A 12,796-nucleotide genomic window follows, 5' to 3' on the forward strand; every position below is an offset into this window, starting at 1 on the left:
TCTCCGTATTCGAACAAAAGAGCCCCGTTGAGACAGCAAATGGTTGAGCATTGACAATATAAAATACAATATATGCCCAGTCGGTTGGGAGCCATGTTGATACATGGATTGCAATGACTTCTTGTCCGTAGAAGACTGATCGGGGATTTTTAATCTACAAAGACGAGCGCTTTGTGATCAAGACGGATGAATGTGCGGACGCTGCTGTTCTTATACTGAGATTTACTATCAAACCGATAGCTTGCTGAACCATTTGCAAGTACTGATTAAGGCATTTATCTATTTCCAGAAGAATTCATGATGAAATCCACCAGGGCTGTTCGTCCGTCTAATTTCAGTGGGCCCTCGATATGCATTGCTCCTTTGACGCTCTTTCTTTCAATATCCAACCCTGATGCTTTTGCTTTCTCCTCCAACTGATCTGCTACCCACAATGGAATTACCTCATCACTTTCAGCAGACATTAAGAGTATCGGAGGAACCGACATCCCTTTTGAAGGGGTTGCCGTTTTGTAACGAGCCATGTGCCCCAAGGTCGACGAGACGTCCCAAGTATTCCAAGAAAATGGCCACAGATAGCGGTAGGGTAGCCATTTCTGCGGATAAAGACTGATCAGCATGTCTTTGATGCTCGAGATTGGCGCCTCAAGAATTAAACCTGCAATCGGTGGCTGCTTGTTCCCAGCTGTACGGGCAAGACTCTTGACAACCGCTGAGCTCGCAACAGCCGCTCCCAAAGAATGCCCCCAAAGAACAACACTAACATCTCTGTCCGGCTGTACATAGGTTTCCGAAACCCAACTTAGAAAAGCCTGGGCATCCCGTTCAATCCCAGACTGCGTCGCCCGCCCCGACGACTTCCAGTACCCACGATACGACAGCGCAACAAGAATAAACTCTGCATCCTCGCCAACCGAGCCAGACTTCTCCTGAATCGCCTTCATAACCTGAGAAAGCAGCGGCAGCCGCAGAGGCGTCGAGCCCCCGTTTCCTTGGAAATAGCAAATGACCATCCTCTTCCTCAACCCATCGCGCAGCCCCGTTTCATCGGACTCCCCAGGCCGTAAGCGCGCCGGAAAGCGCCCCTCGCAAACAGCCAACGCTGTCCCATCCAAGCTGCGAATACGCCTCTCCGTCCATTCCACACCGCGAAATTCTCGCGCATAGTCCGCTATGCTTTCAGACCGCGATAGCGGGGGCAACCATGACAGGTAGAGCAGTTTATCCTGCAGCACGACGATCCAGAAACATTTCCAGGTCCACAGCGCCACCAGCAGGCCGATCAAAATCGCCGGTGGAATAAAAACAGGCGGAATAGACTCAGTGAAGAGGCTGCATTTTCTAACAAGTAGATGCTTATTTTGTGCGGTGATGGCTCGTTTTGGGGGCCTGAGTGGCGCGCTGCATTGATGCAGTGGTCTTGTTGGGGCCCTGGTTGTTGGCTTAGTAGGGCAGCGCGGAAGCCGCCATGGCGTCCATCGCCTGATCATAAATAATTTATGGATGTAAAATTGGGCGAAAGACGATGGAGGTTGAATTGAGAGTGGTGGTTGCAAGGCGACAAAGTATGCAAATGACTAAGCTATGTGTCCTGCATAGAAATACTAACCAGTTTCGGTTAGATCGTCACCACCTCTCCCTATACTTTTGAGCTCCCCCGCTCTCTGTTTTCTCTTGTTGTCACCCACAATGCAGAACTACACACAGCCAGCGCTTCTTAAACAGCTCCAGCGGGATCTCAGCCGAAGGTACCAGGTCCATGGCAGCCGCGTTGATGAAATATGGCGGCCCTGGGGCCCTGGCAGGCGCGCGGAAGCCTTGAAGGCCGGCGCTGCAAATGGCGAAGTCCTGCGGAGTCCCACAGATTCAACTATGGGAAATGTCAACCTGATAATTCCTCAACCTGAAACAGCTAGCGGGCCCGGATGCGGATTTCTTCCTCTCGCGCCTGCATCATCGGGCTACCCACACCCTCCATGAACAGTACCTAGAGGGACCCCCGGGCCAACCCGGAGATGGCCAGGTCATCAGCCGTAGCATGGACCGTGGTCTGACATTTTCGAAAAGATATCCTCCGGAGTTAACCCGCATGATGGACGATCAGGAGTATGGCGAGTCCTTCGAGGTCAGGGATCGCGCGATGTACCAGAAGATGTGTTCTGGTTTGAAACCTTATATCGATAACGGCGCGATTACTCCCAGGGCAACTGCCGAGTTGGTTATGCAACGGCAGCTCTATGTGCTACAGTCGTTCAATATTCTCGTAGAGGATATTCTTGATCTGGGGTCCACGTCTAGGACCACAACTGCGTCGAAGAAAAAGCCACGCAAGGGAGCGAACCAAGCGCAATCCGCTTCCGCAAAGCCGCAGAAGCTGCCCTTATCGGAGATTCTTGTTCAGGCTCAGGACCAGAAGTCTGCTGCTATTGAATACCTCGATTCGCTTCGTACTGAGCCTGCGTTCCTTGCTCCGATTGTCAACATGTGGTTTATGAGTCGCCCTGAACTGTTGCCTGATGAAAAGGGCCGCAGACTGCCTCTCTACACTGACAAGTATAAGAGTGTTGCTTTTTTCGAAGTCATACACTCTTCGATTGTTGGTGCCGTGGTCTGGGAGTATGCATGCCGTTTACTGCAAGGCTTGGTAGAGAAGCCTAACGACAAGACGTACGGCGCAATTGTCCTTCAGGAACTGTCGAACATATGCCAATTTGAATATAGCAGAGTGCAGAAAACTCTCAAGCGGTATGTCCAGACATGCTCGGGGTCGAAATACTTCAAACGATCCTCCGGTGGCGGCCGCAACGCAGCAACCCGTGTAGTGATGACCGTCAAGCCGGACTCCCTGGCCCAGGAGGATCCGCTGCTACAATACATCCTGACCCTCACGGAACCCAAGACGGACGCGCTGAAAGCGATTCCGTGGATACAGAAGTTGGATGATCTTCGCAATCACCCAACCCAGGTGAGCGAGCTCATGGAGGCAGAATCCGAGGCCCTCGCAGACGTTTCCATTACTGCGGCTTTTATTCAGTCTCTGGCAACATCTGTTCCCTTGCCGCCGCCAAACAGCAAAAAGGGACAGGCCTATCTGCCGAAGATCAAGGCACTGATCAACGAGGTTGAACAGCTCTCCGATGATATTGATCTGAGCGAGTATGTTGCTCCGATTGATCATCTTCTGGAACCGGGCCTCGCCGGGAAAGCTCTGGCCTCATTGGACAAATACATAGTCGACAAAGCAGGCGCTAGCATAGGGCTGCTCTATGACGGCCTTGCTGAGGAAGCCATGATATCTGTTCAAGCTCAGTACACAGAGTCGGAAGAAGCACTTGAAAAGGAGTTTGACGCCAAGTTGTCAATCGCGCAGCCACCAACCCCCGCACTTATTGTCCAGCAACGCCGCGAAAAAGCAAAGACCCGTCCTGCGCACTCTTCGGTATATAGTATCACTCCTACCAAGTCCAACGCTGCGGAGCCGGAAAGCAAAGACCCGACACCCGTACACAAGGTCAAGCAGGCCACATTTGACGTCTTCGCGACGCTGTTTTCGAAGGCAGAATCGAAAGGCTCCATCCCCTGGGCGGCATTTCAGTCGGCCATGACCGACTTGAAGTTCTCCAAGGTTCCTCGATTCGGTTCTGTGTTCACTTTCGTCCCGCCCGAAAACTTTTCACCACCCAGGCCGTTTACCATTCATCGTCCTCACCAGTCGCGCATCGAGGGGTATAAGTTGATATATTTTGCTAACCGGCTGAAGAGGATATATGGATGGGGAGAGGAAACATTTACCGTTGGCTAATCAACACAGTCTCAGTCTCCTGTGTCTACCCCGATGCCTAGGCTATCATTTAGCAGAATGAACCAACAAAAGTATCGAAAATATTACGAGATATACATTGAATATAACAAAATCCGGGAAAGGTACCAAGTTGCGAGCATTTCTAATGTAATGAGGGGTCCCAGGTCTTACCATAAAAAGCGGATGTTTGTCTGGAATCCATAACGCGCAGTTTCAGCTTTTATGAACACTTGCCATCCTTATTACCGTTTGCGAGCGGGAACTTAGCTTCAGTATGCGACCGACAAAGACAAGGGGCACTTGCAGTGAGAATGCCACGCCACAAGGGAGACTCTGGAAAAGGACAAACTGAATGATGAGATCGCGAAGCTTAATCCTCGTATTCGCGCCCCTTTTGAGATTCATTGACATGAGTACCTTTAACATGGAGACTCAGCGGACCATATGTGCTATTATTGGCACACAGAGACTACGATGCCGTCATATATGACCCCTGGCTTGCGTGTTTCCAAGCTTTCCTTTCCTTCGCTTCCTTCGCTTCCTTCGCTCTCGTATTTGGACATGGGCTTGTTGCAGGAATGCTTTGTTTTGATATTAGTGAAAGTTAGTTGGCAGTCGCAAGACTTAAACACAGGTAATTGACATGCTCTTTATGATTACTACTCATGGGCTTTGATATAAGTTATGGGACAGACTCATTTCCAGCGCAGAATACAGTCGAGGGCACCAGACCTCGACCATTGCAATGGCTGATCTTGACCGCGCCACAACATGGATGACAGGTCAGTTCAACAAGCCTCAGCCGCAAAGCCTGTCCGTCCTCTCGGCAGCCCAATGGCCCTTGTGGACAAGATCGACCAGCCTAGCAGCCTCTTCCTTGCATCCAAATGCATGAAGCATGATGGACACGAGAAAGCTCCGTGCTCCATTCCAATATCAATGCCTCACCGCCGATCTACCCTGGGGTATACGAGGGATCTGAGTGTCTGGAAAGGCATGTAGAACGGGAAGCCTGCCTAACCCAAGTTGCGCTGTCCTAATCCAGCTGCGGATCACTGCTTTACAGAGACGTAGAATGTTCGGGTTGCGGTCCAAGGCGAGCATAAAAGGCCCGTTGTTTCCCTCCAACTCAGCTCATCATCTAAACCACTGCATCTGATCAAACAGCTTCATCCCTCAAAACGTCTACTACAATCTTCAAAATGAAGTCGTTCATTCCCATCGTCCTCGCTGTGCTCGGGTACGTTCCATTCCTCCTTGACTGACTTGACACGATTGTCTGAACAAACAAACTAACATATTCTACAGCTTTGCCGCCCAAGGTACGCCATGACCTCTCTCCTCCCTTCTCCACCAGCCCATCCTTAACATGTTACAGGCTACGCCGTCAGCTGCCAGGCCCAGGGCGGATCCTGCCACGACGGTGACCGGGACTGCCCCGCCGGCACCAAGTCCGTGTTTTGGGATACCGGATGCGCAGAGTCGCATTGGTGGTGGACCGAAGATGATAAGTGCTGTGTTTAGGTTGAACCGGATGTGATGGATAAAGGTATCTTATCATGTACACAGAAAACTGTGTTAAGTTTATCTGGGCTTGCTTCGTAAATAACTATTTCTTTCTGATTAGTAGGGTGTTTTGGGTTAAAGTAAAGTTAATTATTTCGCTCATATACCTTGTGTTCTTCCCTTATACTAATCAGGGTAGCTCTTTCCCACGCGGCACTAACAGCACCCTGTCCACGTATTATTTAACTCTCCTCCATCTTTCAAAGTGCTTTTCATCTTCCGATCACCCTACTTGTGCGCTATCAGTCTGCTCCATGTCCCATTACCGACTAAGAGCGCAACAGCATCGTTTCCTGTCGATTTGTATTGCACCATCTCCTCAAGCAACAGAAAACCTCCCTGGCTCTTTAACCACCGCCATAAGACAAAATCTGAATAGCGACTGGCGCGCGTTGCTTTATGTGTGGCCACCGGGCCAAGCGCTGTGCGCATGTCGTAGCAGATGCTGACCAGTTGGTTCGTATCCTGGCGTGCAGAGTTCTGGCATCATATACGAGTGCTAATATCTATTCAGTTATCAGATCCCATTGCACCACCCAAACGGTCATTGTCAGTTTTCACTTGGTATCTCAAGTAAGGGTTACAGTGTTTGAACACCCTAGGGTCCCTACCATATTGAAGTGACGATTTGGCGTTCCAATAGCCAGCCAGGATGGAAACAACTTAGGCCTGGAGGAATTTGACAATTGTGACAACGAGGATATTATACAAAGAGGGGACATTGACCTAGAAGCCATGGATAATGAAGTCAAAGAGGGTGAATCGGATTTATGACGCTCGAAAAGACGGGCCATAGCAGGCATCTGCACCTTGGACACCACCCCGGATTCAAGCTTCGTCTAGCGAATTTCAAGGCCATCCCATCCCGTTTTCATAAAATTGCCCATGCCGGAAAATGAACTGGGTTACGGACCTGAGAGAAGGTATCAAGCATCTTATCCATCGTGTAACGAGCGGCGAGTATGTGGATGAATGGGTGGAGGACTTGCTTAAATGGAGTTGGGTCCTAATTCCAGCTCAAGTAATAAGACGAGAGAGCTTTCTGGATCTTGTTTACATGGGGTCCATGGACGGCATTTCACAGATATCAATGTATTGCAGTCAGTCATAAGTACTTAGGATAGGGATGTCCACTTTAATTATACTGCTTGAATGAAATACCTGCTATAACATCCACCACTACTTTTACACTCACTCTCACTCACAAACATCAAACACCGCAACAGACGGATCATGGTCCGACGCCGCATCGTCATAATTCAACCAAGTGTTCACATGGACATGCTCCAGCTGCGCATTCTTTGCCAACCCATCTGACACAAACATGTGGTCCAGCTGCTGGTGGTTCGAGTCAAAGATGTACGTGTAGCGCTCTGTCGCAGGGATCCCAACGATATCGTCCAGCTCGCGAAGCCCAGACTTCTGAACGAAGGTCTCCAGCGGCGAAACGAAGGAGAATTCGTTGAAGTCGCCTGTTGTTAGAATTTTCGCGCTCGGGTCGGCGGCCAGGATATCAGATACGAAAGACTGTATGCGGTTAGATTTGATTACCGTATTTGTTTATGCAGGTCAGGTATTGGGGACTGGGACGTACAGCGACAACTTCCGCCTGCGCGGTGCGCTGCTCAACACCACCATTAACGGGTGGTCTGGCATCACCCTGTATAGGCGAACCACCACCCTTACTTGACAGGTGCACATTAACAGTAAAGAGCTTATTCTGCCCATCAACCGTCTCCCAAGCAGCGGCCAGCGGCTTGCGCGATGCATCCCAAGCCTCGTTACCCGGGTCAATAAGACCAGGGTTGAATTTCAGCTCTGGTCCATGCGAGACTAGCACCTCGTTTGCGTCGGCGGATGTGCCGGGGTTCGCGTTATGCAGGCGGACGGTGCGCGGGTTGTATAGGTACGCCACGCGGATGTTACCGCCTGGCTCGCCGCCGTCGGCGTTGTTGACTGGAGCTATTTCGGTGAAATTGTAATGTGGGCCGCCGGCGGCGGAGATTAGGGTTGTGAGTTTGGATAAGGTGAGGTTTGCGGTGATGGTGCCGTCGTCGGTGGCGCCGCTGTTGTCTTGGATTTCCTGTAGGCACACGATTGCTGGCCCGTTGAGGTAGTTGGCTATGTGGTTGGCGATTTTGGAGATGTGGGTAGAGCTTGGGGTTAGGTTTTCGACGTTGTAGGCGCCGATGCTTAGGGACTTGCAGGTGCCGTCGCTGGTGAGGGTGGAGGGGGACGCGACTGTGTTGTTTGAGCCCGTGACGGTCAGGGCTGTTAGTGGGAGGACCATGTACTGGCCGAACTTCCACTGGACGACGCCGGTGACGTCCTCGACGGTGTCTCCGACCTTGGAGGAGTCGGTGTTGTTGGTTCCGTCGAGAGGAGTTCCAATCTTGATTGCCTCGGGGTTGGAATCTTGACGTGGTTAGTAGGTCCTATTTCAGAACCAGGAGTACATACCGTTTGCGCTCATGGTCAATCCACCGTGCTCGTTCAGGCCCGAGACAGTCCAGTCTCCTCGCACAAAGACGTCGCCGTACTGGTTGGGCTTGGTGATGATAGTCAATCCTGTGAGGGAGACAAGCTCGCCGCTGAGACTCTCCCAAAAGTCCATCGCGTAGAGCTCAGGCTCGAGAACGGGATTCTTCGCAGAAATCTGGCTGTCGTTGTTCGGTAGAGCATAGACATCGCCATCAGCACCATCGAGACCAGAGTATACTTCTGTCGGGGGAGTGCGGTCCTTGCCAATCACGATAGGGTCAACCTCGTTTCCGCTTGACTTGACGACAATGCTCGACGGCGAGGTGATTTCCGTCAAGTACAGATAGGCGGCCTGGGAGCGATATTCAGACACCTTGCCACTAAGCGTAATAACGTCTCCAACGGTGACCTTAGAAACCGCACTGCTTCCGTAGACGTAGATCGACTCAGATGTCGCATCGTCAGAGTCCGGGGTGGACGACCGGAGAAAGAACCCCTCCTCTCCTATTGCTGTTACGAGACCCTCCACACCAGAAACACTTTCTCCTTTAAATGGGGAGGTGTAAGTATTCCCATTGATCTCGCTGATCGTCACTGCCACCGCGGGCAGGACCCAGGATAAGGTTGTCAGGGCAGCGAAGGATCTCATGGTGCGCTGATCCGGGGATTTCTCAACCGCCCGCACTGGCGCCCTTTATAATTTATATGCCGGTGCTGCCGCGCCCGTGTCATGGCGGCGTCGCTGCGACCCCTGTTATCTGCGGTACCTGAGCACCTGTTTAGGGTTGGCAGCGGCAGCCACTGAGATTGGGGGACGATGCCCACGTTGCAACGCCAAGCCGGCACCAGTTGGATCGGGGATTGAGATTGGCTCGACGCGAAGTTGCGTCTTCATCACGTTGAGGCGCATTGTGAGGGAAGTAATCTATTGTGGATGCTTGGGTGTTTCTACGGATGCATCAGAGGTTGGATTTCATGCGCTAGAGACTGTTTAATATCGACATAATCTTCTTGGTTTCTTCATTGTCCCCCACGTGCCCTCGAGATAGTGTGAAGTCTCGTGGGCTGTTGGACCTGGCCTTTTTATTGTGGTTTATTGCGGAAATAAATGCGACGGCTACGCTTTGCCAGTGTCCTGTTTCAGAGACACAATCCGGTTCAGAACGACGTGGCTGTCGGTAGAATCCGAGTCCATCGCGAAATAGGCAACTCTCATTCCCTGGAACCGAACGGTCTCTGCCCGCAGTGATCCGCCACTGTGTTCACCAGCAGCCTCCGGCCAGGGTGCCCTCTGGCGTACCTCGTCGAAGCCTGACTCGATCAATGCGTCTGGGTAGATGGTTTCGCTGTTCGGGTTGATGTCCGCAAGGAACCCACCCTCGGCGGAGGCGGGCTCGTCTGACTTGAACAGAGGGTCGTGGATGCGGACTTCCACCTTGCGCGATCCCTCGGGTACCCAGTGGATATACGTCTTTGGCTTTCCACCGTCCTTGTCAAAGACGGCCCGAATTTCTGTGACCTTTCCGTCGGCGTCCTTCGTGAAGGTCGTCGCCTTGATTGGGTATGGGGCCTTCCAGAGACCGACGCTCTTGCCGGGTGCCAGGCGGAAGTATCCCTTGGCATCCTCCTCGCGGAAATCAGAACGGTCGATGTAGACGGTCTTGGCGAAGCGGACCTTGTGCGAGCCCATTGCGGGATCCTTGGGCGAGAATGGAATGTCAAGGTCGAGCTGTTCTGGGGAGAGGGTGTCGAAGTCTTCGATAACAACGGGTATGGGGTCAAGGACAAGCATGAGACGCGGTACTCGTGGTTCTAAGTAAGTACGGATGCTCTGTTCGAACCGGAGGATGCTGATGACGCTGTTGGAAGTGGTCACTCCGAGCTCGTTGACGAACGACAGAATGGCCTCTGGGGGGACACCACGGCGGCGAAGAGCAATCACGGTGTAGAGACGAGGGTCATCCCAAGCTCTGACGTAGCCGGCGTCGACCAGCTTTTTCAATCCTCGCTTGCTCATGATAGTTCCGCTAACGTTCAATCGGCCTGCCTGGATTAGCTTCATCCAAGAACCGAGTGGAAGGCTCACCATATTCTCGCTGCATCGGCTCGTAGACACCGAGACTTGAGTTGAGCCATTCGTAGCTCTCCCGTGACAACACGAACTCGGTTGTGCACAGACTGTGGGTGATGCCTTCGAAGCTATCGCAAAGACAGTGCTACTCCTGTTAGTCGCGTTCACTTACAAAACCGGGGGACTTACAGCAAAATCATAAGTGGGGAATATAACCCAGCCTGGGGCCTTGTGGTGCTCCTTCTTCAAGACTCGGTAGGCGGCAAGATCCTGGACAGTTAGACCTGACGCAGTCATAAGAAGGGTGCACAAACTTACCCACATCTGAGGATTGGGGTTATCGATATCCTGGCGCATCCTCAAGAACGCCGTTTGGGGCTCGTATTTCCCATCCTTCATATCCCGGAACTTCTTCAGGTTGGTCTCGACATCCTGCTCTGCGTCCTTGCACCGATATCTCGTACCGTGGTTTTCTCCACCTCTCTGCAATTTGATTTCCGTATCACTGCAGTGGCAGACGTAAGCCTTCTCGAGCTGGATGAGCTTCTCGGCGTGGTCGTAGAGCTTCTGGAAGTGGTCGCTCGAGTGGGTTTTTCTAGCGGGTTTGAATCCTGATCTGTCAGCCCATTGACACATTGGCATCGCATGATCGACATACCCAACCACTGAATAATCTCCTCAATGGCCGTAAAGTACTTCTCCTCCTCTGCCTCCGGGTTCGTATCGTCAAACCTAAGGATCTACACCCGTCAGAGCCATAACCAACCCCACAAAACAAACACATACCGTTTCACCCCCATGATGCCGCGCAAACCCAAAGTTCACCGCAATCGCCTTACAATGTCCCAAGTGTAGATACCCATTCGGCTCCGGCGGAAAACGCGTAACAACCGGCTTCATAGGACGCTCACGGAAGACATTCGCCAGGAAACCCTGCTTAAACATGGCATCCGGGTCTAGCGGGGTGTCCTTCTCCTCCGCGGGCTTCGCAGCGGCCGTCTGGGGCTTTGGTGTAGCGGGCTTCGGATTTGCCTTTGCAGCGGCCTGCGCAGCGGCCTGTGCGGCCTTCTTCGTGCGCTTCTGGGTGCGCTTCTTCAGCTCGTTCTTCGACACCATCTCGCCGGTTTCCTCGTCTAGGAGGAGCTTGGCGGTGCTTTCGGCCAGGGCGTACGCCATAGTGGATGTCGTGTATCTGGGGTGTTTTATAAAAGGGTGACAGTTGGCCGTTTAGACCGTCTAGTGGTATATATTCTTAAGCGTTGGATAAACGAGAGAATAACAAAGGAGTGAGTCACCCTGCGTCAAGAAAATATCCCACCTTATCAGCGGGGAATCTTTTGTGGAATGTGCAGGAACGGCAGGCGGTGTGGGAATATAGCACGTGATGATAAGGTCAGACGCCTCAGGCAGAGGCGATAAGCATCAACAGACATCAACAGGACCAACTGCAGTAACATAATATTACTGTCAATTTGTTACTGCTATAGTTGATGGTAATCGGCTGTAGCTGTGTTTTTCGTATCCAATTTGAAATGGCACATCCACTGCCTCTTAAACCTATCGAATCAAACCAATCGAATGTTTATATATATTTCTAAGTTCTGACCTCACGCCAATATTTATAACGATGTTACAACTATGAAATAAACAACGATTTAACTTATCTTGACTGTCGCTAAACTTCATTTCCGGATAAGCAAGCTCGTATTTACTCAGGACATAAATCCTGCATAGTTTGTGTCTAAATATAGACGGCGCTACTAGTTGGAAATCAGCACGACCCCTCCACCACATTTCAGCCCCAAATGTCACCTTCAGCATCACCAGAAAATATCACTCTACCTGGCGTCCTGCCCTCACCTCAATTTATTGACTATTGTCTTCCAATCCAACAAACTCCCGACCCAGTCAAACAAACAAACCGCAGCCTCCAACCAAATCCACCGAATATAACTCAACAACAATAACAACAACAACAAAAATGCCCCCACCAAACACCACCACCCTCCCCCGCATAGCCTGCTTCCACGGCGGGGGCTCCAACTCAACAATCTTCGAAATCCAATGCTCCTTCCTCTCAAACCTGCTCTCCTCCTCATTCATATTCGAATTCTTCGACGGTCCATTCCCCCGCTCCGCAGGCCCAGGCGTCCTCCCGGCCTTCGAAGAATGCGCGCCCTTCAAATCGTGGTTCGAGCCGCTGAGTCGGCCGGGGGCTCCTAATGCGACGAACCCGGATAAGAATGATGGGAGTGGGTATGATGCCACCGGACGGGATGGGGTTGAGCGTGTTCTTGGGCTTATGGAGGCGAGGGGGCGGGAGAAGGGGTTTGGGGATGAGTGTTGGGTGGGTGTGATGGGGTTTTCGCAGGGGACGAGAGTTGCGGGTGGGATTTTGTTGGATCAGCAGCGGAGGGAGAGGTTGAAGAGGGAAAATGGGGCGTTGGCGAGGAGGGCTGTCGGGGAGGGGATTCGGGTTGCTTTTGGTGTGTTGTGTAATGGTGGTGGGGTGCCGATGGATAGTGAGGTTGGGTTTAGTATGTTTTTCCTCCCCCTTCCTTTCTGTATTTTTTTTTCTTTTTCTCGTCATGTTTTGAACCTGGGTGCTGACTGGCTTAGAATTGGATACCCCCGATACGGTCATCCGGATACCGACGCTGCATGTGCACGGGTATAAGGACGAGTTTCTGCAGTATAGTCGGGACCAGCTGGCGACGTTCTACGACCGGGATACCGCGGAGCTCTACGAGATTAACTACCACCACGCGATGCCGTGGGTCAAGGCCGAGTCGGAAGAGTTGGCGCGGCGGGTTAAGGAGTTATATAACAGGACGAGGGCCTAGATATACAGTATACAGAACAACATAGAAACGGAG

At 51.8% G+C, this 12,796-nt stretch overlaps 6 protein-coding genes across 6 annotated transcripts; 3 read left to right on the forward strand and 3 right to left on the reverse strand.

Annotated features, from left to right (window-relative positions):
- Window positions 1–275: 275 nt before the first annotated feature.
- APUU_31634A (alpha/beta hydrolase) lies at window positions 276–1,013 on the reverse strand (the record flags this gene model as incomplete). Its single annotated transcript, XM_041702860.1, has 1 exon — window positions 276–1,013. The coding sequence occupies one exon, from the start codon at window positions 1,011–1,013 to the stop codon at window positions 276–278; it is 738 nt and encodes a 245-aa protein (XP_041555603.1).
- A 1,025-nt stretch (window positions 1,014–2,038) lies between these two features.
- APUU_31635S (uncharacterized protein) lies at window positions 2,039–3,802 on the forward strand (the record flags this gene model as incomplete). Its single annotated transcript, XM_041702861.1, has 1 exon — window positions 2,039–3,802. The coding sequence occupies one exon, from the start codon at window positions 2,039–2,041 to the stop codon at window positions 3,800–3,802; it is 1,764 nt and encodes a 587-aa protein (XP_041555604.1).
- A 1,202-nt stretch (window positions 3,803–5,004) lies between these two features.
- Window positions 5,005–5,326, forward strand: APUU_31636S (uncharacterized protein; the record flags this gene model as incomplete). The annotated part of the gene is made up of 3 exons (XM_041702862.1): window positions 5,005–5,042; window positions 5,111–5,124; window positions 5,181–5,326. 3 exons carry the CDS (start codon window positions 5,005–5,007, stop codon window positions 5,324–5,326), a joined length of 198 nt encoding a protein of 65 aa, XP_041555605.1.
- Window positions 5,327–6,565: 1,239 nt separating this feature from the next.
- Window positions 6,566–8,498, reverse strand: APUU_31637A (endonuclease/exonuclease/phosphatase family protein; the record flags this gene model as incomplete). Its single annotated transcript, XM_041702864.1, has 3 exons — window positions 6,566–6,895; window positions 6,963–7,783; window positions 7,829–8,498. The coding sequence occupies 3 exons, from the start codon at window positions 8,496–8,498 to the stop codon at window positions 6,566–6,568; spliced, it is 1,821 nt and encodes a 606-aa protein (XP_041555606.1).
- A 468-nt stretch (window positions 8,499–8,966) lies between these two features.
- On the reverse strand, window positions 8,967–11,096 carry APUU_31638A (uncharacterized protein; the record flags this gene model as incomplete). Its single annotated transcript, XM_041702865.1, has 6 exons — window positions 8,967–9,892; window positions 9,936–10,065; window positions 10,110–10,190; window positions 10,239–10,531; window positions 10,579–10,660; window positions 10,707–11,096. The coding sequence occupies 6 exons, from the start codon at window positions 11,094–11,096 to the stop codon at window positions 8,967–8,969; spliced, it is 1,902 nt and encodes a 633-aa protein (XP_041555607.1).
- An 805-nt stretch (window positions 11,097–11,901) lies between these two features.
- Window positions 11,902–12,763, forward strand: APUU_31639S (uncharacterized protein; the record flags this gene model as incomplete). The annotated part of the gene is made up of 2 exons (XM_041702866.1): window positions 11,902–12,457; window positions 12,540–12,763. The coding sequence occupies 2 exons, from the start codon at window positions 11,902–11,904 to the stop codon at window positions 12,761–12,763; spliced, it is 780 nt and encodes a 259-aa protein (XP_041555608.1).
- Window positions 12,764–12,796: the final 33 nt, after the last annotated feature.

Source organism: Aspergillus puulaauensis, chromosome 3 (genome assembly GCF_016861865.1).
Source record: "Aspergillus puulaauensis MK2 DNA, chromosome 3, nearly complete sequence".
Taxonomy (NCBI): domain Eukaryota; kingdom Fungi; phylum Ascomycota; class Eurotiomycetes; order Eurotiales; family Aspergillaceae; genus Aspergillus; species Aspergillus puulaauensis.